General features: G+C 52.3%; 1 protein-coding gene across 1 annotated transcript; it reads left to right on the top strand.

The window, feature by feature from the left end:
• Positions 1–17,058: 17,058 nt before the first annotated feature.
• EVX1 (even-skipped homeobox 1) lies at positions 17,059–20,502 on the top strand. Its single transcript, XM_052788777.1, has 3 exons — positions 17,059–17,494; positions 18,997–19,247; positions 19,972–20,502. The coding sequence occupies exons 1-3, from the start codon at positions 17,059–17,061 to the stop codon at positions 20,500–20,502; spliced, it is 1,218 nt and encodes a 405-aa protein (XP_052644737.1).
• The last annotated feature ends 5,773 nt before the right edge of the window (positions 20,503–26,275 follow it).

Below are 26,275 nucleotides of genomic sequence, written 5' to 3'. Positions count from 1 at the left end.
TGGGATCCAAGAAAAACACACAGGGATTGACTGGTATTTTAGTACACTGGGTTGGAATGAGATGGGGTGGGATGGGAAAGGGAGAGAGGGAAGGAGGATCCATCTGAAAAGCTTCCACGGAGATAAGTTCTCTCCACTTCCAGGGACGAGAAAGCTGGCCATGGTGACAGTGAGTTAGTGGCTTTTGACAGGCAGGTGAGGGACCCCTTTCCCAGCCACAGTCTTTAGGTGGGGGGGTTGGAGGGGGAGCAGGAACCTTTCCCAGTGACCCTACACTACTTAGACAGCATTTATGGATGGATAAAGCTGAACATTGGACAGGACTCCCTGAAGGAAAAGAACCTTTCAGTGTAGCCATCAACCTGTCATCACTGCAATAAAGGTGTAACACACAGGAGTGCTGGTAAGAGCCCAGGGTTTATTTCCTGGCCCTGTCACATGACATGGGGCCAGGGTTACCAAAGGTTACCCCCTCACATGGAAAGGATCAGTGGCCATCGGCCCCAGCAGCTGCTTCTCCTGTCTCAATTTTTTATTCAACTCGTGTGTGTCTTCTTAAAAAAGCAAACCCAGCAACCTTGTTCAGCTACAACCATGCAGATGATGAATCACTTGTTTGCCCACAGCCCTGTAACACCAGCCGGGTCACATCCAAAGGCTTGGACACCTTTCTGCACCCACCTCATGTCCCTGGAATAGTTCCTTTTCCCAGCTGCTGGAGACATATCAGGGGGTTGTATCCCAACATTGCAATGCTTTTCCAAACAAGTTATTTGGTGTCTTCCAAGCCAGTCCCTCTGCAATGATCTGCTTACCCACTCATGTGAAATGGAATGTTTTTTTGGCCGGGTATTACAGTGTCAGACCTTTCATGCATGTGGCACTGTGAAACCAGCATCAGGACCTCTGTGGGAAAGCTAGACAAAGACTTGGGCTTTATCATTCCTTGTCATGCAATTCCCTGTGACATGGGAGATACAAGCTCTGTTACAGCCTCCCGGCTAGTGCATAGGGGCACCATAGGATCAACGACAGGGAAGGCCTGGAATCAGGAAAATGGAATGGGAGTAACCAGAGACTACAGAATTAATAAGAAAGGCTGTTTTCCACAAAATGTTGGTTATGATGGCTTTGCTGTGGCTTCCTCCAGACAGACGCTTGTCAGACAACACTGTCCTACCCAGGATGTGGGTGTAGGTAAATGGCTTTCTATCAAGCCTTGCAATAAAATCTACAACAGAACATAAGAGAGTGCAAAGCATTGGTTATAGATCTTGGAGGTTTACATTACTTTTATAGAGGGTTTGGGTTATATTTTAGATTTACTTAGTGTTACAGAGCCAGGCAGTGGTGTTGCAGACAGAAAATATTTGCCACCTCTAAAGAGCCGGAACTATGGCTGAGTCCTTTGATTCAACTTCCCACCCTGCTGTACAAAATACCAGAGCAAGGGTGGCCAGGAATGTCTGCACTGCCCCTGCTCCGGAATGGGTCTGATGTTCCATGTGGATCAGGCAGACCCAGACTGGCTTTGTGCAGGCTGATAGCAGGCACTGCTCCAGTGGTGAGGAATTATTAGGGCTAATGACCCCTTAATCATACCTTTTCATTGTTATTATTACCATTGCTCCTTAGCACTGTAAGCATGACTCGATTTGTGGTGTGTGGGGAAAGCAGAGAACACCAAGATGTCCCCTGCCCTGGGGAGTTTTCCATCCACATGGAGGAAAAGAGATGTTGGCTGAACACTGGAAAGAATTGGGAAACACGAGACATCAGCAGCTTACCTGACCAGCATCTGCTCGCGGACCCAGGAGCCAGGTGGCTTGGAAAAGAGCTGACAGCAAACTGCTTTTTTTTCATGAGAAAATCTTGAACAAAGACATTCAATCGGCAATGTTTTGGGAGTTTCATTCTGACTTCTTGAGAGAGAAAGGAGAAGTTTCCTCATGATCAAAATGGGGAAAAAGAGAAAGTGGTACAAAATAGAAGCGCGAGAGAAAAACGTGAAACTTGCCATTAAAAAAGTAGAGTTTTTCTTCCAGTCAAAATCTGCTCTGATGAAAACTGGGTTGTTTCCACTTCAGATACTGCACAGCAGCTGTATAATGGCTGGGATGCCCCTAAGCAGATGAATTGGATTACAAACTGGATTTGTCCCTTTTCCAAAGAGAGGCTCTTGGAGGAGGAGTACTGTAAAGTGATCCTGATGAACAGAGTAAGGGGGTGGGTTGTTCTTATCTTATTACCCTCAAATATCAATATGAATAACAAGGACATTGTTCCTCTTTAAAATACTATGGGCAATAATATTCCAAGTTTTTTTTACCACAGAAAAACTGTTAACTGATCACTACTGCAGTCATCACCATGAAGTAACTAATATTACCCCTATTTTACAAGCTGGGAAGTGGAGTCGGAAAGATTAGGGCTTGCCCAAGGCCACAGAGCCAGCAGTCAGGCAGGAAGAAAACTCCAGATTTCCTGGCTCCCACTCTCCTCCTAAATTCATCATCCACACTCCAGTGACATCTAAACAGTGGGTTTTTTTCTGAGATAAAAAATATCCTTCTCCAAACGGTTAAAATATGTCATGAAGTTCTGCCCGAAATCTGTGTCACTGAATCAGGCACTGCTGGAATGTGATTTAGCGTGTTTTGGAGCAGCTCTACAATACCTTGCACAACAGGACACAATGTGTGAGTGCCATGTAAACACAGCCGCAGCTTCTGCTCTCTGAACTAACCAGAACAGGCTGCATGGGAGAGCTGCAACGTGAGACAGTGCGAGTCAGAAACGGGAGCACAAGGCTGCAAGAGCATGTGTAATATCAGAGAGGATTTGCTGTGGAGGATTCATGCATTGACTACAGCAAAAACCCCTGTCACTCCAACTAAGGTTTTGCCCATCCATTTCCATAGGCTAAGTGACAAGTAATGGTTGGTTAAACTATTGAATAGGTGACATACCCATTCCTGAGCCATTATAAATGCAACATATCGATTCTCCTCTAGCGGATAAAAAACGTGTTTATGCAGAAATGAGGTACTTAAGTGGGAGCAAGTACATAAGCAGGAGCATTCACATAATGCAGCATTTCACTGAGGGATGTGATTGATGATTCATCTTGGATTTAGCTGATGTAGATGAAGAGGTTACTGCTGTTTTCACTCCAGTTGTAAAAAGGGGGGGTGCCTGTTCCTCAGCCATGGTGTCTAGTGTGTTAATTTAAGCTGAAATCATGTTAGGTTAATTAATAACAGTAGCTGTGAATGAAGCAGCTGAAGGCAGAGGTCTCTTCTGCCTTGTCAGCAAAGCTGTCAGGACTCAGGAATCAGAGAGACTAATTAATGTGTTCCAGCAGCGGTTTCTATAAACTTATTTTCCGTTTCATTGCAATGGACTAAGAGGTGCCATGTCCATCAGTTGTGCTGTCATAGCTATGAGGTGGTAACTTACAGCTGAGCACATAATCATTGCTTAAGTTACCTGTCAGACACTCTGGGGGTGACCTGGTCTTCCCTGCTCAGGCGAGGCCGCCTCAGTTTCAAAAGAAATTAGTTTCAACACCTTGTATCCAACCTCTATGCAGAAGTGGTCTGGGTTGTGGTTTGAGCTGGGAATCTACATGGAAACTGAACTAGGAAGTTATTGAAAGGATCACACTGTGCTAATGAGCTTCTACTCTTGAAAGTTCATGCAAATTAAGATAGGATCTGAGTTTAAAATACAATGGCCCTCCCTCAGTACCTCCAAACATGAACATTCTTGTTCTGAACAAGTTCCTGTGTTCTTCCTTATCTCCATGGGGAACTTGGGTTTGTCTAACCACGAAATTCACCTAGGCTGAGATGGGGTGTGGATCTGAGGTGGAGCAGCAAGTCCTGTGTGGACGTTCTTAAGTATTTCCATGTGTGAACAAGTCTTTACCCTCCAGTCAGAGACTTCATCAAGAATAGCTCTGTATGTTGAGCTGTATCAGCCAAGTTCTACAGATTACAAAGTACAAATTACTCTGTGAACTTGCTTGGTTCATAGGTCAGATCCACCTTCTCTGTTGTGTGGTAGGTAGGCACCTGAAAGTCATCGCTCTGGTGTCATTTTATATGCAAACCCTCTGAAAGGTGTCTGATTAGCTCAATGCAAACACCCACCACTATGTTGACTGTGAGGTGTACTAACCATGACAATTACTTTGACTAACTTCTACTGTACAAAGGGTGTGCAAAGCCTTCCAGACAGAAGGCAGAGAGAGAAGAAAGGCCTAATCCTTTAATTAGTGCACCCAAAGTGCATCTGAAGGCAGGTACTTGCACATTGGAAACTCCATTTCTTTGGTGTTGATAGGAGATTATTGCTCTTTAGGAAGGATCTCTTACTAGTGTGAAGGCTTGAAGCCATTTACAATACAGCCTGTGGGCAGCGCATCTGCCATTCATGTAGTGCTGGTGCCTTTCACCTCCCTGCAGGGCTTGGAAGACACCATATTTTCATTTGGAACATCCTTAACTCATCTATGTCCTCCTGTCTCAGAAATGAGAAACTGACTTCTGTTCCAGACCACTTTCGCTGAGACACATGCAGATCTCCTTTTATCTGTCAGAGGTCTGAGGAAGATCCACTTGCTGCCTTCTTGAGCATTTACCCCATGGAGCTCTGTTGCAGAGACATTTCTTGTGGGGGAGGTAGAGACAGGCTCTCTCAAAATGTTGTGCTATCAGCAGGAATATATTTGGCAAATGCACAGCTATGGACGAGTAAAGAGCGTGGAGTAACATCCTTGTAGAGAGAGATGAGTTGAGAATTCCCCCCTACTCAAAGAGCTACCAGGTTTGGGACACCTCTTTCGCGATTCCCTGTCATCATCACCATTTGCATTTCTTTCCCTTTGGGTCATGATGGCTGGATTGGGCCCTAACCTTTGGATAACTCAGACCCTTTGGCCCTCCCAGCAGCTGCTCTTCCACTGTCCGATTTTCATGCTGATATACCCATTTGATTTCATCCTAATCCACACAAAGTTCAGATTTCTTAGTGCTGGGAGAGTTTTGACCTAGCAGGCACCAGAGTGGTTATTATATGGGATTAATGCATCTGCCATGCAAAGATTCTTTCAAGACTATTCAGGGTTTTTTGGGTTTGGGGGTCTTTTTTTTTTTTTTCCCTTTTACAGCATGCACTTCAACAAATTTTAACCCTTCTTTAGGTGTGATTTTGTGTGTGCATGTGTGCATGTGAGTGTGTGCTTAACCCCCTAACATGGGTGCAATCAGTTAAGGGGTTGGTTTACAAACCCACATTTCCAAAGCCCTCGAGCTTGCACGGATCTGGCATGGAAACCTCAGAGAGCAGCCAGAAATCAAGTCCTCTCCACTCCCGCCCTTTTTATTTCTGTGAATGAGTATGTAAGAGACCTATAAATCTAAAACTGTGCAGGCGTGGAGGAAATCATAAGAGTCAGCCTGGTGATATTACCACGGGGAGCTGTGAAATCACCGAGGATTTATACAAGCACACACGGCGATGTTGTCATTAAAAAGAAAAAAAAAAAAGAAATGGGAGGATGGCTGTTTTGCTCTGTGCTGCGTGTGGCAGCCACCTCGGACACATGGTTTTGGTACCTCCCCTCTGTGCTCTGCTGGGGGATGCCAATCTGAGGGCAGAAAGTTTTCCAGCCCCACCAGCGGTTTGGAAATCAGCCTTTTCTTGGGCAGTATAAAGTAAACCAGTTCTGCTTTGGCGTCTTTGGCATTTGGGGAAGGGCTTGCAGGAGGGGGAGGTTATTCCTGCTGCTACACCCAAAGCCAGGGGGTCACGGAGGCCAGGCTCTGGGCAAACTGGTGCTGGGGCCAACTGCATGGCCTGGGCCCTGGCCCATTGCCCTCGGTGCTCCTGGGACAAGAGGATGCTGCCCACCAGCCAAGTGGGCCATGTGGCTGTTGAAAGGAGGTAGAGGGCGTTGAACCCCAGCTGCCTGCCCAGGGGTACTCCCATAGCTTCAAGGGAATGGGATCTTCATAGGATTCTTTATATTTACAGCACCAGTGATTATCTTTTCTACACTGGGAGTGCTGGAGGTCCCAATGGGGAAAATTCGGCCCCGGGCAGCCAGCCACATCCTCCCCTGGCTGCCAGGGTTGGGGACTGGTGCAGGGAATAGTTCCAGAAACAGCCTGGTGGGAGGGAGACAAGGGTTGAGGAGACAGATTTGTCCCTACCCTTCCCCATCCCAAGGCCACCACGGAGCTGGTTTGCTCTCCTCTGTTGCAAGAGGGCCCCTTATACAGGATAACACCCCAGTTTCAAAGGGGGCTGCTCGCCCTGCAGCGCTGTGCCCAGGGCCAGGGGAGGCAGGGACCAGGAGATGCTGGGGGCTCCGGGGCTCACCCACTGCCTCCCGGCCGGAGCTGCCGCCTTCAGCCCCACCTCGCCCGCCGGAGCCGCTTTCCCAGGGCGCTCCGTGCCAGCACCCGGTGGGAAAAAACCCCGGCAGGGGCTTAATTGCATCCTCTTGCCTCTAGCCCCTCCAGTTTCGGGGGCGGGGGCAGGATCCGAACAGTCTCGCTGTCCCTGCTGGGGGAATGTGTGAAATAATAATCCCCACGCAATTAAAAAATACCCCGTCCCCCGCAAAGTCGAGCAGCTTCCCTGCCGTTGCCCCAGGAGAGGATGCCGTGCGGGGCACGGCGGGCAGCGAGCTCAGCCCATTCCGCCCGGAGCCCGTTGCTGCTCGGTCAGGCTGGATTTGCGGTTTGATCTCCCCAGTGCAAAATCCACGCGTGTTCGGCCGCCAGTGAGGGGGCACACCGGGAGCCCCCACCCCGCAGGCTCTCCCCTCTACAGCCCCCCAGGCGTGCTCCTTCCCCGCATTGGGGGGGGGGGGGTGGGAGAGCACGCTCTCAGCTTTGTCCCATTTTCAGTGCCTCTCCTGCACCCAGACTGGATGCCAGGAAACGTTTCTCTCCTCGCAGCGGTTTATTCCACTTCTTCTCTCCGACTTGTGAGGACTTTTTAAAAATATTTTTTTCTTTTCTTTTTCGCAGGAAATAAGCTGATTCCGAAGGGTAGGGTGGGCTTTTGCTGAACTGCAGTGCCTGAAATGAAACATATTTGTGAAGCAGAAGCAACCCGATCAGATTTTTTTTTTTTTTCCCCTTCTTCGCAGAGTGCTTATTTGCGATGGGGGAGATGGGAGCAGGGAGAGGATCCGGGATGCCTTAGAGAAGCGTGGCTTGCCGTAAACCGGCGCAGGCGGGACGGCCTTCATGCGTCTCAAGGGCCCATCAACCTGCTGCCATGCAAAAGAAAGTGAAAAGGTGTTTAAAGCGTGAGTGCCTCCGCTCGCGTTTTCTGGAGCCCGGGTCTGCCCGAGGGACTGAGCTCCGGCTCCCGCCTGGGGAGCGGGGCGGGGTGGGGGTGGGCGTGTTCGACGGCGGGTCCCATCGCCCTCCCGGCCTCGGATGGCCCCCAGCGCCCGGGGCAGACACCCCCCCACCCCTCTTAGGGCTCCGGGCTTGGCGTCCGCTCTTCCCAAAACATTGGTGGGGGCTGAATCCCGCGGTCCTCTTCTAGGGGGAAGAGCTATAGCGGGGGGAAACCCTCAGATATAAAAGTGTTTCAAAGTTTTCCCTACGCAACCATCCTGCCACAGCGATGCCCAGGGAAGCAAGCTAATCCGGTTAGTCATTCGTGTTTCCTTCGGGGCTAGCTAGAAAAATGGTAAGAAAGGTGTATCCACGCACCAAACGAGAAAGGAGCAGCCCATGGGATGTGTTCCACATGCTTTGTTTATTATTTCTTTGCTTTTTTTTTTTTTTTTTTTACTTCTGGTTGGCAGCAAGACTAAAAGCATTCAAAACGAGTTTTGTGGACTAGACATGAAAAACTCCTACAGGTTGCCGTGTACCCATAGTAGGAGGCATGTACTGGCGCATCAACGTAGTCTTTCCGGATTTGAGCAGATTTTTCGAAACTGGATTTTAATGAGAATGCAAGGGCAGGAAGAACGTGTCTATACGCAGACATGCCATAAATATGTGCGTGTTGGTGTATATATATGTATATACATATGGAATAAGATGTGGTATATGGCATACACCACAGATCTAAACGGGGAGCCCATATTATGTCTTACAAGAAGTCGACGAACGCGATTAAAGCACAGAGACATATTTATTTCGATGTATTCAGGCTCCACACATCTAAACCCTTGGCCGCCCGTGGGAAACATTGATTTTTCGGAGACCCTCCGAGAGCAGCAGAGAGAACCAGGCTGCTCTGGCCAAGCCGCTGCCATGTGCCGCGACTTCCCCCGGGTACCGCCCCAGCAGGACCCGTTTGAGTTCGTTGCCTACAGGTTTTACCTGCAATAGCGATTTCTCTCCCTGGGCGTGTTTTCCAACAGTTTTAAGTTGGACTGGGCAAAACGTTCTTGACCTCGAGGGATGATGGGGAGGATGATGTCATCTCTGAAGGAACCAGCGAATTAGCGGCGGGCTGCGGAGCCGTGCCCCCGGGAGGGAAGGCGCAGGGCGATGCTGATGCCACCCGACCCCTGGGTGGCCGCTGCCCCGGTGGGTCCTTCTCTGCCCGCGGGAGGAAGGCGGGGGGGACACCCCGCGTCCCGGCACCCGGGGGGGGGAGCCGTCGGAGATGCTGCCTGCCCGCCTTGCTCCTTCTCCCACACGCTTCCCTGGCACGAAAAAAAAAAGGGGGAAAAAAAAAAAAAGGAGCCGTGAGGGCGAGCGGACTGGCTTGGCTCCTTTCATCTCTGCGGCCCATCAGCAGTGGGGGGCGCAAGAAGACAGCAGTTAGTGTAGGGCCGCGGTGATCACAGCCAGGGACCGCCGGCCTGGAGGGTGGGAGGGAGGGGTGGATGCCGCGATTGGCGCTGCGGGGAGGACGGATGCGGCCGGGGAAGGGGGGGGGGGCAGCGGGGGGGCGTGCGCAGGTCTGAGCTGACCGGGGAAGGCAGGGACCCCGTCCTCTTCCGGACCCCCACACGCCCGGGGCTGTGTCGTGTTCCCTCCTCGCCTCCTTTGTCGATGTGACTTGCAAGGGACTTCGGGATCAGCTCCTGGGAGACGCGTCTCTAAAGGCGTGTGCAACAAGCCGGCGGGGAAATGGAGCCATCCGGCATGGGACACGCAGTGCAGGGAAGCCCTGGAGCGAGCAGCTGACCCCGACTCTGTGCCATGGCTACCTGCCGCAGCCTGCATGTTACTAGCCATGCCTTGCGCAGTGCTGCCCTACCCGGGAGAGAAGCCCTTGCCTTCCTCTGCCAGGGTTTCCCAGCACGTGCTCGCTTCTTCTTGCAGAAACAGCGAATGCCCGGGCACTTGGGCTTCGCTTCTAACAGTATCTTTTCTCACGCCCATTCTCAGGCAACACAACAGGCAATTGCATGGACATGTCAGGATTTTTCTCTCCGCGCAATGCCGATACGCCCCCCATTTCCAGCAGAAACGTGATGATCTGTCTCTCAGCCTCCTTGCGGCTGCAGTGCCGCTCCTCGCGGACCCGGCCCCCCCCCCGCCCCCGCATCCCGGGCATCCCGTGGGACCACCTGGGGAGAAACTCCATCTCGCTGGTCGCCCACGCGGGCCGCAATTTTCTCTCTGAGTCTGGGAGCAACATGGTCAAGGTCGGGCCCGCCTCGGGATCCGTGGGAAGGCAGAATTTTCCCCGTTCAGCTCAGCCTGGGAAGCTGGAGGCCTGAAAGACAGGCCCTCCCCAGTGAAGGGCGTGGGCAGCCTGCCGTGCTGCGCGGCTGTGCCCGGGGGTAGGGGCGGACAGAGGTCCTGCAGCGGGGCGACATTCTGCATTGCTGGTATGTGTGCCTCGAGGGGTTAATGCAGTTCTGTTTACAGCGGTGGGTAATTCAGGTCGCCTCCCTGCCCACTTCATCCTTTTACTGTTTCTGGCCCTCAGTGACTGAAAAACTCAGCTGCAGTGTTTATTAGAAAGTATTGATACTACAGAGCAGTAGATAGGATCAAAAGTCAGTCAGTGGTTCCAGCAAAATGTCTGGGTTCTTCATAAATACGCATCAACCAAGGAAGAAAGAAAAAAAAGGGGGGGGGCAGTGCATAAATGAATCTGCTTTCAGAGATTTTATTTGCCTTGGTATAAGTTTTTGTAGACAAGCTCAGCATTTCCTTCTTGTTCCTGGGCTGAACTCAGTGCTCTCTGGCAGAAGTCCATGACTTGCTGTGAAAGTTTCCTGCATCTCTGCTTTTGCCCTGATTACTATCTCATAGGCCCAGTAGTCATCCAAGACATGACATGCATGGTGTGCCCAGAGTTGAGCTCTGAGAGCACAGAGGGCAAGAACGAGCCATGGCAGAAGGATCCTCATCAGCACAGTTCATTGGGGTCACCGGCTTTGCTCAGTGCACATTCCCTGCTGCTCCATGGTCACCTTGGCTATCAGTCACCTCTGTCCTTGTCCAGGGGACCACGGATTTCATAGACAGGGGACAGAGAGGTAGTCGTCAGGCATTGGGGATCCAGCACCCAGGATGCAAACCTGTAGTCATCAGGCATTGGGGATCCAGCACCCAAGTGCAAAGCTGGGCATTTCTGAGTTGGGCAGCAGTGCTGAAGCACTTGACCACTACTCAGGGAGTCAGGATGGACGTTTTGTTTTTGTGGGACAGACGCAGCCTGTGGATGTGCATCCTCATCGCCGAGGGCCATGTACAGAGGTGCAAGCCAAAAATAAACCAGGCAGCCAAACCTGCTGTTAGGATGCACCGTGGTGACTGATGATGCCATCTCAGCTTGGCTAGCTATAGATGAAGTTTCTTGAAGGTGGGACTGGATGTTAATGTTTGACTTTTCATAGTAAAAACTAGGTAAGATTTTCCTTCGACATGCCCTCCAGTTCCAGGTTTTAGTTTTTATGTGTGTTTGTTTCGGGGAGAGTTTGAATGATGCAGAGATGGACAAAAAATGAACAAGCCTTCTGCATCAGTGTAACTGCTTTTTTTCAGGACACTCAGCCTCAGTGAGGAGTGACGGAATTGCCATTGAGATGCCTGTCCTAGGTGGCTGGGTTTTCCTTTTTCTTTTCTTTTCTTTTTTTCTTTTTTTCCTCCTTTTCATTTGTTTCTTTCATATATAACTTTCCATTCCTTGTCATCCTAAATGGAGTCTCTTTACACACGTCTGTAGCTTGTTCCCATGGGATCAAATCTGCTCCTTTTCAAATCAAAGAGGAAATCACCCTTTCATTACAAAAGGCACATAGCTAGGTCTCTGGAGTAAGATACCCTCTTCTGGCATTTTCCTAATTGTGAGAGGTGCCTCAGCAGATCCTGTACCCCTTGGACACCCATATCTCCAAAGGAACCTTCTGTAGGGATTTCTCACCCGCTCCCTAGGGCTGAAAATGGTCCCCAGGATCCAGCCTGTGAGCTGGGACTTTTGCATCCATTTTCTCTAGGCAAAGCAGATGGGGATTCAATTCCCAGCTCTTAGGGTCAGTCGCCAGTGCTCTGAACCACAGCTACGCCCCTCTCCACACTTGCTGGTAAGGCTCTGTGTAGAAATATCTTCAGCCCAGTGAAAATAGCGGGATTTGGCCTATCTGAAGCAGAACCAGGCCTAAAGCTGCCAGCACGGCTGGAAAGCGAAGGGCTGCAAGAGGGCGCAGACAGCCGCCGGCTCTGACCATGCGCCGCTTGTTTACAGCGGGCACAGATGACACCGTGCATTGCAAACGCCCCTCGTTTCAGCCATTTCCTTCCGGGAAGGACCGGGAGAAGCTCTCTCCGGGGCTCTGCCGCCTGCCCGGGGACGACGGCGGGGGGGAATAGCGGGGTGTCCCCGCGGGCGGGCGGCGGCGGGGCCGCGGGGCGGGTACCGGCGCCCCGGCGAGGAGGGCGGGCGCCCGGCGGGGTCCGCGCCCCGGCCAGCAGCACCGCTCCTCTCGGCCCCTCCTGGGCCGCAGGTTTGTGTTAATAAAGCGGGACACGGAGCTTCAGCAAACAGAGCCCTGCCAGGAGATCGGGAGGGTGGGAGTCGTCCGTCGTCCCCCCCGCGCCTTAGTTCCTGCTGGGGGCGAGGGGTAGGAATACAATGGGAGTAAAAGACGCGGGTTTGGGTACAGGAGGAAAACACGAGCAAAACACCAAGCGCCGTTGCACGTCTGAAGCAAAATACTAAAGGCGGTGAAAGGCTGTGGGTTCGCCTCTGACGTTCCTGCGGTTTTCTCTTGGTGATGCTGCATCCTCCCTTAAGGCTCTTCTTTTGGGCACCTAAAGACCCCCTGAATCCCCTCTGTCTTTCTGTCAAAGATGGTTAGGCGCACCAAGTCTCAGGCGACGCCGTCACCCGCGGGCGGGTTTCGCGAGGATGCACAGCACGGAGGGCTGCGAGCTCAATTCTTCTTAAATCAAATGTAAAAAAAAAAAAAAAAAGCCTCGTCACGGGAGCCACTGAAATGCTGTCGATTTTCATTTGCCTGTGCCTTCCACCGACTTAAATTCACACCATGAATACTGTTCTGATTTCAAATCAGGGAGTGTGCCACGCAGATCATGTTTCTACTGCTCGTTCTAACATTAAAAGATTGCCGCAGTTATATGGCTCTCGACGAGTCTAGAAGCGATAGCAATTGAAATCGAAAGCCCAAATTCCTCCACGATTTATTCACTGCAATCAGTAAAGCAGCAGATCTAGTTTCCACGGGCAAACTTGTCCTGAATGTCCTAGGAGCGGGAATCGGGCCCTCTCCCCCCCCGCCCCAGGTTTTGATCTAACAAGGTAAAGATCTCCAGAGCCTCCTGCGGTGGCAAGGGAAGCGCTGCTTCGGGCAGCCAACAGGTAAAAAAAAAAAAAAATTAAGAACAGGCAGATGCCCTCCGTAGAGATGCCGGGATCCGACATTCAGAGCTACAGGAGGCAGAAACGTGTCCTGGATCGGATCCTGTAAATACCATTACATGCTCTCCTAGGCACATCCAACTCACGGCTCTCTCCTCTCTCTCCTCAACGTCACTTACGTGTTATGTGCTGTCATTGTACCAGCTTGTCTTTACACCCCAGAATAATGCGCCCATTATTCTCTTCTCTCCAAAGCTTCCACCTCTAACCATGTCGTAAAAAATAGCCTTAATAAAACAGTGATAATTACGCCATTATTGTTAACACTACCCATTAAAAATTTAAAAATAGGCTTTCTGGTTTGGTCACCCATTTGCACTACATATCAGTTTTTGCGGCGCTAAATCGTTCCGCGATATGTCAAAACTTTCTTCCTTTTGTAAAGACGACAAGACTTGGTTTTTTAGAGAAACGGAAGGCGCATCATGGGTTCCCAGTCGTAATTGGGCAGTATCGGTCAAAAGTTATTGACACCCTGTTGACTGACGAAGGAAAATATATATCCCTCGAATAAGGAGTGTGTGATATGTCTTTCCTTCTCCAGGCTTAGCACTTTCAAGGAAAACGCCTGATTTATGAGCATATCACTCTAGCAATATTTTAATGTCCCCCTATTATTTCCTTGTTTTGAGAAGGGGGATGTTTCGTTTGCTTTTCCTAGACGGGTACCTTTCAGCAGCGGTAACGCTGAAATCGGCGTATTACCCTTTTGAACGCGGTCGCCCTTGTCTCTCCTCGGCCGTATATCAGAAAGGACAGCTGTAAACCCGGAGAAATAAATCAGTTCGAAAAGTTTTGAGGATAGTTATGACATCCTGGCTGTGACCAAGCGAGCGAGAGAGAGTTAATAGGTTTTAAATCTCGGTCTGGAACAGGCAGAGGAAAAAAAAAGAAAGAAAGAAAAAAAAAACCCCACCAAACCCCGTAGAGATACACTTTCCAATCTGCCTGGAAATTAATCCCAAATGAGGGAGTCTCCTTCCAAATCGGGCTTGACAGATCTGTGGGAAACACTAGACAGAAGGCAGAACGCCGGACCCCGCATTCCCGGCCAGGCGAAGCTCCGCCGCCGCGGTGGGGAGCGGGATGGGGCTCCTCGCTCCGCCACGCCGTGCTACCGGCTTGTCGACGTGCGAGGGGCTGTCACGGCGGTACTCTTCCTGGGGGATGCAAAACCAGACATTCTAAGAAGCCTTTATTAATCCAATCTATATTGACCCCAAAATTTCGAGTCCAACATAGCCTTTTTTTTTTTTTTCCTTAGACCACACTCGGGCCTCTCTGCGTTAACCCTTGGCAAATAACAGTGTGTGTATGTGTGCGGGGGTGTGCATCTGTCCTTGGGTGGGTGTACCGCAGCCCGTGTTGCTGCGGGCTGAGTCAGACCGTCCGTGGCAATGACCATCATCTCGGGCTCAACAAAACCTCCGACCCGAGGTACATGACGGGTGGCATCCTGGTGGGAACGGATTAAGAACGGGGTGGGGAAGGAGGCAGCAGTGGCTCGTAAACGAAAATGATAAAATTTGAGGGGATCGGCCAGCATAATCCAGGGGAACCATCCCCAGGTCTCCAGTCTGCCAGAGTCAGGATTTCCCATTAACTTCCCCGCAGTCGTCTCCATCGCCCGCTCTGGGAGCGCTCCCTCGTATTCTGAATTCAGCTCCCGCTTACTGTTTTATTTAGAAAGAGACATGAATATCCCTCTTCTTGCTGCCCCCAAACTCGTAGTAATGGGGAAGTCCTCTCCGTCCGCCATAGACAACAGCCAGCCTCCTCCGACGCAGCTACTTGGCCAAGCTAGGAAGGAGGCTGGAGGTGACTTTCCCCGGGAGGCTGGGGATACCCTGGGCCTGGGGGGAGGCCGAGCCTTCACACCCCCCGGAGGTGCCAGGGACAAGAAACCAGACACCCTCCCCCCCCCCCCCCCAGCAAAGCGCAGCGACGATGCCGCCAGTCGTGAGAAGCGGCACCAGCGCGACACGGGCACAGCGCTGCCCGAGCGCCCCCGCCTCGCCTCGCCTGGCCCCACCGCACAGCTCCGCACCTCTCCGCACTGCTCCGCGCTGCTCCGCGCAGCGGGATCAGCGCTGGCCCTCCGCCTCCGCCCGGCGGGAGCAGGGGCGCCGCGGCCGCCAGGCAGGCGGCGAAGCCGGGCTGCCTTATCCATCCATCCATCCATCCATCCATCCATCCATCCATCCATCCATCCATCCATCCGCCTGCTCCTCCAGCAGCCGGACCTGATCCTGCTCCCCCGGCTCCACGCTCGCACAGCCCGCGGAGCAGAGCCTGGCTGCGGCAGGGGTGGGCAGCGGGTCCTCATCCGGAGCTGGAAGGGCACACAGCGGTCTAGAGGCTGGCAAGGGAGAGAAGGAAAAGGGAATTTAGCAATGAGTTTTCAAGAAAATGGCAAGTTTCGGAGCAGTGCACGCATCACACGTGTGATGGAAAGCAACGCAGTCCGGAGTGTGGTGTGCGCATGATGTGCGTTTGCATGGAAACATGCGTACGTGTCTACACAGGGAGAAAGAGAGATTGGTGGCGATAGCCCTGTAAAAATTCCTGGTTTATCCCCCTGAAATCAGTATGCTTATTGCTGGGAGAACACCTCAACCCATGCATCCAGCGGACCGGGAGTCCTTTTTGCTTGCTTGTTTGTCTCCCTGCGTCGTGCCCGTCTTGCTCACAGGGCAGGACAGAAAATCCCAGCGTGTTTCCTATTGCGCTGCCTTGCTCCCCACCGAAGCAACGTCACCTCAAATATGCCAGTAAATTCCTTACCGGGTTGGGAACGTAATTGGTTGAATGTTTTCTGTAACCTGATTAGCCAATAACACTCCGAGAAAAAATTTAGAACAACCTAGTTACGACAGATGGTGAAAATGACTTGACACTACACGTGTGAGTCAATATTAACTAGAGACGAGATACTTGCCGCACTCATTAGAAATACCAGAATACGCCAAGGAGACTACGTGTGCCGCTATATTTACGGTACAAGGTCCCTTATTTTCAGACAAGTGCTGTCCAAATGGTTGCCCTTGTCATTTCTGTTTTAACAGCATCTGCTAGCTAGCATAAGCTCTGGCCTTGATAACTTGCATTTCTCTGAGCCTGAATTATTCTTGGCAGACCTTCTTCTTGCAGTTTTTCCTCCTGAAAGCGGATAATAATTTATGCAAAACAGTGAGTTAAAAAGAAGAAACGAGAGGAGACGTAAAACCCTCTTAAAAGCGCAAGAATCATGGAAAAAATGGAAACTGCGAAGGAAGAAATGAGAGTAAACGATAAACAGCAGATATGCAGAATAACTACAGTTACGAAAAGTGAAGTAGTTCTCTCTTTTCAGCTGTGAAACTCAAGAAATAAGTAACCGCATTTCCAAATGTTAAACTAACGTTTTAATCTCAGTCAACAGAAAGCAGTAACAGTTATACGAATCGGAACCCATACTGAACCAGAACAAGAAGTCAAAGCTATTTCTACATTCAAATGTCAGCAGCGCATTTCCTTATCCTCAAGTTTGCAGAGGAGTCTTAAAGCCTTATATATGCAGTTATGCGTAAGCTGATTGCCAGCAATAAATAATGCATCCAAGGAAGAGGCTTGAGTACGTATCTTCTCACTTCCAGGATGCAGCTAGGGATCTTCGCCTCAATTCTACACCAAGGTTGTGGCTAAAAGCAGTCAAAAGGCTATTTAATTGTCAGGCAAGGCTTCCCCCTGCGGAACTCTCTCCGCATGTTACAACCTCTTTGCAGCTCAGCTCCATATGCATCTCTTTTTCACACTTCCCTCTCCATCTCGGGCTCCTACACCTGGTGCATCACGCATTTAGCCCATTAGCTCCGGCTCTTCCTTTCATCTTCCCCATGGCAGACGTTTCTATTTATCCACTGGCAATCAATGTGTGGCGTCACCGGTGGTACTGTAATGACGACTGCACCATTGAGGATGACAGCTTAGAAAGAAGAGGGCAATGGTGATCCCTCCCAGAGCAGCACAGCAGAGTGTAGCGCTCGCATCACAAGGTCACCCTATCTCACCGCTTGCTCCTCTGCATTGGCAGGAGAGGGTTGCTGGGTTTGTACAAGGCTGGGGCGGGAGCGGGAGGGAGGGGGGGAAGAGATCTGGATTTTTTTCCCCCCTCCCTTAAGCAAAGCCACAATGGAAACCAGGAAGGAGATGGTGATGTTTCTGGAAGGGACACAACTTGGCGCTCTAGTTGGCAAGAGGGTGCCTAATTTGTCCGAAGCAGTGGGGAGCCCCGCTGCGGAGCCGCCGGAGAAGATGATCCATCGGAACTGCCTCAGCCCCAGACCTGGCCCCTTGTCGTCCCGGGAGAGAGGAGGAGGAGGAGGAGGTGGCGAAGGAGAAGACGAAGAGGAGGTGGAGGTGCTGCCAGGGACAGGGACGGTGCCGGAGAGCCGCTCGGCGGCGGCAGCACTGCTTTCGGCCGGACAGCAGCCCCCCGCCCCGGAGCCCCCCTCCAGCAAAGGGCAGCAGAGCAGCTCGGACACCGAGTCGGATTTCTATGAGGAAATCGAGGTGAGCTGCACCCCGGACTGCGCCACGGGGAGCGCCGAGTACCAGCACAGCAAAGGTACCCAACTCCTTCCCATGCCTCCGGCCCCCCGCCCGCTCCGGGGCTGGGGGGCAGCACTGGGGGGGGACGGGGGGGAAAGTGCCGGAGGGGGTCTTCCCCTCGCCAGCTGAGCGAGGGGCAGCGAAATCGGGGTGTGTGCGGGGGATCTCCTTTCCTGGCTGATTCCTCAGCTCCCTGCCACCGGGAGGCTTGTCTGGGAGTCAGAGGACACGACACCGGGCAGCCCCCGCGTCCCTGGAGGGGAGTCAGGCTTCCCGCCGTGGATGCATCAGGTCTGCAGCTTGTCCCGTAGGACCCCCTTGGCCGAGATCACCACCCACTCTCCCCCTCCATCTTTTTTATTTTTTTATTCTTCCCCATCGCCTGGACAGTGCATGCTCCAGGCAATCCCTTCCGATCCTCCCCACCGGCGGGGTTTTTTTGTATGTGTTGGCGGGGTGAGGGAGCAAGATCAAACGGGTTTTCTGGCCGAGAGCTGTTTGTGGTTTTGCAGGGTGAAATGTGGCCGGGCGGGTGCGGAAGCGCCCATAAAGACCGTAAAATCGCTCGCCGACTCCTGCCTGCCCCAAGTGCGGCAGCGAGGTCCTTGTTTGCACGTTGGGTTAAAAAAAAAAAAGGGGGGGGGGAAAGAGGAGAGGTCCAAATTACCTTGTCACTTCTATGTCTCGATGGCGCCAGCTCGGAAATGGTCCCAATGAATTAATTGCCTTTGGTCTCGGGCACAATGAGGGAGAGTTGCATTTGAAAGCAAACGCAGCGGCCAGGCCCCTTTTCCCCCTGCCCCCACTCCTTATTCCCACCTTCCCAGCCCGGCAGACCCCCCCCCCCCACCCCACAACAACCCACTTCTCCCCCCTCCCCATTCCTCCATCACTTCAAGAAGAAGCTGGGAAGCGCGGAGAGCGCTGTCTGCTCTCTCTCGTCCCTTCGAGGCTCGCTGAAAATATCCCGTCCTGGGCTTTGGAGGCTGAGCGAAGAGTCCCCGAGGCCTCACCTCCCCGTCGGAGGGAGCAGGGTCCCTGCCTGCCGGCTGCTCCGCTCCTGGGCCCTCGCTGGGCTGGAGGAAGGGGCCGCGGAGCCGTGCGGCTCGGGTGGTGGGCACACCTGCCTTTCCGAGCCGTTCAGGGTCGGGGGATGCTGCGGCGGCCGCCTCAGGCTTCACAGTGCGGGAAGCGAGCGGGGGGGCATCGAACAGACACTCTCAGGGCGGGGTGTGTGTGCGTGTGTTTGTGTGTGTGTGGGCCAGATAGCCTTTCAGCCAGAGTGAGTAAACACCCATCAAATCCTTAACCGGTGCTGCATCCCCGCTCTTCCCTCGGGTCCCTCTCGGATGTCTCCCCGGCATCCTCAGTACACCCGGGCAGCTACAGAAAAGGCGAATGGGGAGGGATGGGAGGGCGGGGGGGGAGAAGCGAGCTCGCTGGGGCGGCGGGCGGCGACCATCCCCCCGTGCCCGCCCGCCTCCGAGCGTGTGTCTCTGCTCCGGGCTCCCCACGCAGGGCCGTGCTCCGAGGCGCTGGCCGGCAGCCCCAGCGGCGGGGGGGATCACCCCAAGGGCAGCGGAGGCAGCGGCGGCTCCCAGGGCTCGCTGGTCTGCAGCGCCAGCGACCAGATGCGCCGCTACCGCACCGCCTTCACCCGCGAGCAGATCGCCCGGCTGGAGAAGGAGTTTTACCGGGAGAACTACGTGTCCAGGCCCCGGAGATGTGAACTGGCGGCTGCTCTAAATCTGCCAGAAACCACCATCAAGGTACACACAGCTCGGACATGTTTCCAATTAGCACGATATAAATCTATATGGCCAAACTTCCTTGCAAAACTCGGGAAAGCACTTCGCCAGCACAACCCTCCCTCTCCCGCCTCCCCCCTACCCCCCCCACCCCCCCGCCCCTTTCCTGGCCCTGCCCGCACCCTGCAGCAAGCAGCAATGCGGGAGAGGGAACACGGCTCCCGGAGCCATCCCAGCCAGCACCGCTAATCCGGCCTCTCCCTAGCAGATTATTTTTAATCCTCTCTGCAGTCCAGTCCAAACCTCGCTCAGCTCTTGGGGGAGGGAAGAGGAAGCCAGTAGCAGCTCTTGTTTTGATCTCGCTTGGCTTTGCCTTTTCAAAAACATTTGCACATGAAAATAAAACCGACAACAATAATCCCAGGTAGCTCCGGCTGCGAAACGGCAGTAAGCAGGCAGAGCCGCCGGGCTTGCCCAGAGTCGGGGGGGGGGGGGGGGTCAGCAGGACAAGCCCTAGCAAGAGGAAAGGAAAAGAAGCACCCCAAAAAGGCTGCTCCACTGGGTCTCCCTGTAAGGGCTTAACCGATCCCTCCGTACGCGATGACAACTCCCCCTGGGAGCGAGAGCTGGCGCCGGTCTCCGCTCGCCGGCAGACCCGCAGGGGCCGGTGCCGGCGGGCGGGCGGGCGGAGCGGGGCGGCGGCGGCGGCGGCGGGTGACGGCTCTCGCCTCCCCTCTCCCCGCAGGTTTGGTTCCAGAACCGCAGGATGAAGGACAAGCGGCAGCGCCTGGCCATGACCTGGCCTCACCCGGCCGACCCGGCGTTCTATACGTACATGATGAGCCACGCGGCGGCCACTGGCAACCTGCCCTACCCCTTCCCCTCCCACCTGCCCCTGCCCTACTACTCCCACATGGGCATCGGCGCCACGTCGGCCTCTGCCGCCACCCCCTTCAGCACCCCCCTGAGGCCGCTGGACACCTTCAGGGTCCTCTCCCACCCCTACCCGAGACCAGAACTGCTGTGCGCCTTCAGGCATCCCTCTCTCTACCCCGCCCCGACTCATGGACTCAGCAGCGCCGGGGGCAACCCCTGCTCCTGCCTGGCTTGCCACAGCGGCCAGTCCAACGGGCTGGCGCAGAGACCCTCCGGATCAGACTTTACCTGTTCGGCCACAACCAGGACTGACTCCTTCCTCACTTTCACGCCCTCTGTGCTGAGCAAAGCCACCTCAGTTTCCATGGACCAGCGGGAAGAAGTACCTTTAACGAGATAAACCTGCGTCTCAGGGTTACTAAAAACTCGCCCCTTTCCCGGGCTTCTCTTCGAGTTAATGTACCTACAGCCGATGTTTATTTAATCGTGTTCTCTCCCCAGAAGTGGACACCTACGGCGAAAAAAAAAAAAAAAAGACTAAAAATAGCTCAGTCTTAAAAGGTTCTACATTCCAAGGGGAAAAAGAAGAAGGAAAGAAATGACCAGTGATTTATCTCCGAGAAGGATTTTAGGCACGGAAGAGGAAGAAAACCAACCCGAATGAAATACACTTCGGTAACCTATAGAAATGAGCCGGGACTTTCTTTTCCATGGATAGACTTCTTACCAAGGGCTGGGGCTTCTGCGGGTCGCAGCAACAAACCTTATGCACAAACCTACGAGACAGAGAAGGAAAATCTGAAATACTTGAAAGAAACATTATCTCGATAACGAAATGGCTTGTGCGCATGAAGAAAGCAAAGATGTAATCTACCAGAGTGTTCAGAAAATAAAAAACAACGAGCAAACAGCAAAAACAAAAGGTTTCTGGATTGCAACTTAACAGTATTATCCAGTTATCTCTATAGAGAAAAACAATGCTTTACATAAAGAAAACCTGACATTCTGTACATTACTTTCGTGGTTTAATTGCATTCTTTACTCTCCCTTGTCTCCTCCTTCATTTCGAGCAGAAATCCAGCATTTCGTCTCCTCTTTCATTCCAACTTTTATTTTTTAAGAGGCAGGGTGGAATTGGCAGGGAAAAAATACGAGCTCCTGCCTCTTTATGGGTCAGAGCTATTTGTCCTTTAAATAACAAAGTCCTATTATCAGTCGCTGAAATGTGCCCACACTGACGAAATTAGCAAGTGATGTATATGTAAGGAGGGTTTTTGAATATCGAATGTATAATGCTCTGTGAGCAGAGACACCGTGCCAAACGCTAACAAGCCGCCGAGGGAAGAGATTAGGTGACAGGGAGCACAACTCCTTCAGACAATCGCCAGTCTGTAAATTGGAGCAAAGGCGATTTCCCTTCCTTTGTACTTCAGCCTTCAGTCCTCTCATTGGCTTTTCCTTGCTGCGTCCTGCGTCTTCTTTCTTTCCTTTTTTTTTTTTTAAATTATTTAATTCATGCGTTGGGTTTTGTGTTTCCTTCCCCACCCCTAATCTTTGCATCTGTATGTGTCCTTCACACTGGTCCCTCTTCCTTCTTAAGGAGTATTTCTCTCACAAGCCCCCCCACCTCCTCTTGCAGGTATTTCGGAAGGAGGTAGCATCATTGCTTTTGCTTGGATTTCTGTCAACCTAAAATTTAAAAAACCACGGACACCGGGCTGGGTAGCAGTTTCTTCCAAAACAGGAATCGTTTTTTCATTCTATTTTAAATTAGCCCAAAGAATACACTGTCATAATTCGTTGCAACGACAATAACACCACCAACAAGGATAACAACAACAGACACATTTTAACAACATATCACCCATATTTTGATTGTGTTTGTTTAAAAAAAAAAAGTAAAAGTGTTGCTTAAGTCGAATTTCACCTCCGTGCAATTTCTAATAGTTACAGTTCAACAAGCAGGAAAAGAAATGCTGGGCAGAACAAAGACGTGTTGACACCTCCGCTATCTACTTTGTGTTAAATTGCTGAGGAGCCTCTGGTTTATTGTCACACAGGAGACTTCTTGTCCTTAGGACAGGGAGTGAATAGCAGCTCTTCCCTATAGCGGATGGAGAGCAGGGAAGAGACACAGGCGTGCCAGGATATATTTTTCCAATAAAAAAAAATTATTAGAGCTTTTTAAAAACTGATCCAAAGTCACCATCTTTAAATCATTAAGGGCAGATTGTTCCGCCCTTTCTGAATGAGATGTCCTCATGGACATGGAAACCGATGGCCCTTTTTTGGACACTCACAAATAGATTCACCCCCCCCACACACACCCCCGGAAATAACAATTGGAAACAGCGTCCCAGGGCAGCGCCGGACAACATCCGAGCTTTGCAAGCCTTTCCCCTCCTTACTTTGTCTATTAGCAGAGAGGAGAAGAACCAGTCCGACAAACCGGGAGCTGCGGAGCAAGTGCCTGATACACCCCCTACCCCCACGACCCGGCGACCCCAGGAGAAGGGAGCGCTGAAGAGGCGGGGTGGGGGGGTTGCTGGGTTGCTGCCCAGCAAAACCGGGGGGTCCTAGACTGCCCACGGCTCCCCCTTCCCCGGCCAAGCGGAGGCACCTGCTGGGCCGCGATCGCAGGGCAGGATCCGGCCAGAGCTGCTGCTGTGCGTCGCCTGCGGAAAGACCGCGGCACCAGTTTGCTCCTGCAAAATGCCCAGTTCGCAGAATGCCGCCGGTTAGGGCGCAGGGCAATATATATATATATTTTCAAATACGTATATTTTATATATCTAGCTGTGTGTGAGAGAGAGAATATTTAACCCGCTGTGTACCGCTTCCACCCGTAAAGGGGACACCATCCCCCTTTAACGGGCGGGCAGCCGGGAGGCAGAGACCGGGAGCCTGGGACGCGGCTCGCCCGCAGCCGGCACTGTCCCCGCTCTCCCCCGCTGCTCCGGGCGGCCATTGGCGCCCTCCCGGCCGCCCGTTCTCGGAGGATGCTGCGGCGAAGGGCGGCTGTGAATTTCTCCGTGGCTCGGTCACAGGGCAGAGATTGCCTGCGACAGGTAAATAGGCTGCGGGTCGCGGTAATGCCAAGAGTATTTTCAGTTAATAGGGGAGGGAAAATGAGGTGTCTGGAGCGATATTGGAAAGTACAAGATCGATGATCCGTCCTCGTGTCCAATCAGCAGCCTTTAATTGACTGTATTTTCTAGGTAATTGAGCCGCTGTGCTGCTAAATTGAAGTGGAAGATACAACAATACATCTCACTGGGAGGAATTACTCATTACTTCATAATGAAATTTTCCTTTTGCTGCGTGGGGCCGGTGCCGTTAACGCCTTCGCCGCCGGTGGGGGGTACACGCGGCCCCACGCCAGGCGCCGGCTCCGGGCACGCGTGGGGCATAGCCGGCGGCGGGGCCAGACACGGGGCACCCAGCCGGCAGCAGGCTCTGCCTCTGGCCCCGAGCCACTGCCACCAGGCAGGCGGGTCTCCCTTGCCTCCCCCCGGCCGGGGATGAGACCCTTCGAGGAATTAGGGTGAGGCCCTGGCCGGGGCCCCGGGGGGAAATGCCCTCGCCGCTGCCGTGGAGGCAGCGCGGCCCCCGGGGAGCCGGCCGTGGGCACCCGTCCCCGCTTGTCACCAGCGGGCGCGGAGCGGTCTTCGGGGTACCCCGTGTGCCGCATCGGCTCCGCTTCCCAGCCAGCCAAATTCCGCTCCGAAAGGCCTTCCCCGCCTTGTTAGCGTTTGATTGATTGCCTTATTAAAGCGTGTTCTTGTAAGTGTGACCGAGCTGATTGCGCTGCATATGTTTGGGATAATGCTCATTTTAAACAACTGAATAATAATACTACTAATAAAAAAAGGACCAGAAGAGGAAGAAGATGAGCTCTAGAGAACGGGCTAAGCCTAAACGATCCCGCGGAGCAGTGCTGTAACTCGCGCATTAAATTGCTCCGTTACTATCAAATCACTCAGCCCATCTTTGTTGTGTTTTATGTGTCACCTCCTAAACCATTAAGTGAGATAGCACCGAGATTGCCGCTTACTTTCCCGTCTCAGACTATATGTTTTTATTAAGGTTGTATGATTAAACTGGATCGGATCTGCTTTCCCAGCACTATTCTCTACTCCAGCGCCCAAATCATTAGAAAATCGGCTCCCCATATTTCACACTTTCTGCTGGGTTGTTCGGTCGTTTGCCGGCACCTGCAGAAAGGCATGCGGCTCCTTTAGCTTTTTGGCTTCTCTATCTGAAGGATCCTTTTGTTTTCTATTATTCTCCTGCTCGCCTGGCTACTTTATTTTACTACTGAGTTTAGCCCCTGAAAACACCCTCCACCATATGTCACCCCAAGGCCCGCTGTCCTGCCGCTTACAATAGCATCACCCTGGGGTAAAGCCAACGTCAGGATGAGCTGGAGTCTCGTTAACACAAATGGCTTCATTTAGGCGCATCAGGTTCCTCGGTGGGTCTAAAGGGGGAGGGAAACCCGTCCCACGTCCTTTTGCTGCATCCTTCTCCCCGGAGCCCCTTGTTTGTTGCCTGCTCCCTCCAGACCTTCTCGCTGCTCCTTTTCTAAGGCGGGAGGGTCCCGTTCCCCTTCTGCACCCGCGGATGGGCTGACCCCCGCGCAGGTCTGGAGAGCTGGTACCGGGGAGGGGATGCGGTTAGGGTCGATTAGGGCAGGTCCTGGTCAGAACTGGTCCCTGTCTTTGGAAATTTTTTTTTCTTTTCTCTCTCTTTTTAAGTAGGGGAAAGAAGACACAGCTAGTTCAGGACCTTCAAACAAGAAAACAAATAAATCACAACCTCTGGCCTCCAATTCACCATTTGCTTTTTTTGTTTTAATCGGTTAAACTGAGTGTACCTACGACCAAGAATGTAGCACAGGTTTACACTAATATTTACACACCTCATTTTAAAGAATCTCCGTCGGTGTATTGCATGCACATATAGGCACAAAGCAAACACACGAAGTGATTTTTCCCTGCTGCCCTCTCTGCAAAGAAGTGCCTGGGACTTCAGAGACAGAAATTGCCACTTAAGAGCATCACATGAAAGTATTAAGTAATTATTTAAAACAAGGCTGTTTAGAAAAATATTTGTATTTATTGCAGCTGCTCGACTGGCCTCGTTAAAGCTGGGGAGCATTTAAATTGTGTTACAGTCTCATTTAAATCCAGTTTCGTTCCAGCAGGCTGCAAAGCCTGAATAGAACCAATCACTCCATAATGATGATGAATGAGAAATTAATTCAGATACAAGCAAGACAATTTAGGCCTTCATCTGTTTAAATAGCCTTCCAAGATTATTCGCAATTGCAGGTCACAGATTTAATCAATTGTCCAATCTTGTGAAAGTCATATCCTTGCATCTTCATCGAGATTATTTATAGCGCGGCGAAGCCCAGTGAAAGGTATACGCTCTTAACAGGAACAATTACTTAAAGAGAAGCGTTTGCAAAATCAAAAACAAATGCCTCCGTGGGCAGTAAATGATCAAACACCTCCTCGCTCTCCCGGCACATCCTCCCCGGTCTGAGGAAGGGAGCGGAGCTGCAGGTGCGGTGGAAAGGGGACTACTGCCAAACTCCATCCCTGCCGTATCTATCGGCTCTTACGCTCCGCAGCGAAACCACGGACACGTTAAAAAAACAGCTTTTAACCACGCAGTAACGCGCAAACCGCGCTGCTGCTCAGCCTGGGGATGCCAAGCCCCGGCTGCGAGGACGACTGTCATTTTCTGCCCCTGACTGCCTGTTTGAGATCCATGCGTATATATGCCCCACCGGCCCTGCTTTTGCCCGAGCCCTGCGTCTCCCCCTGCCTAGCCTTGCACGCTACCGGCCTCCCCCGGGGCCGGTGCCCGCCTGCTTCGGGATGAAGCCGGCGGAGCATCCCTGCTCCTCTCCTGCAAACGCCGGCTCTTCCCTCGGTCTCGGGCGAGGCGCACCTGGAAAAGCACAGGGTCCCGAATAACTCAGGGTTAATGAAACAGCTCCGAAAGTTGAAGCGAGCCTTTTGGTAACCGGGAGAATTGTTGCATCTCTCGAAGAAGAGATGGAAAACAGGGAAGAGACCACGGTTACTGATCAGTGTCCCGGTGTGTAACTGCCTCCTCGCTCTCCTTAGCCCTTCTCCAAACACAGACCTATTTACCTGATG

The sequence above is a fragment of the Harpia harpyja genome, chromosome 1 (assembly GCF_026419915.1).
Source record: "Harpia harpyja isolate bHarHar1 chromosome 1, bHarHar1 primary haplotype, whole genome shotgun sequence".
Taxonomy (NCBI): domain Eukaryota; kingdom Metazoa; phylum Chordata; class Aves; order Accipitriformes; family Accipitridae; genus Harpia; species Harpia harpyja.
This window is presented reverse-complemented; position numbering and strand designations above follow the sequence as displayed.

Excerpts from the sequence above, each read along its gene's own strand:
- EVX1 (XM_052788777.1), top strand. The coding sequence starts at position 17,059 with ATGGAAACCAGGAAGGAGATGGTGATGTTTCTGGAAGGGACACAACTT. Across the intron at positions 17,495-18,996 it reads CGAGTACCAGCACAGCAAAG|GGCCGTGCTCCGAGGCGCTG; the intron begins GTACCCAACTCC and ends CTCCCCACGCAG. Across the intron at positions 19,248-19,971 it reads TGCCAGAAACCACCATCAAG|GTTTGGTTCCAGAACCGCAG; the intron begins GTACACACAGCT and ends CTCTCCCCGCAG.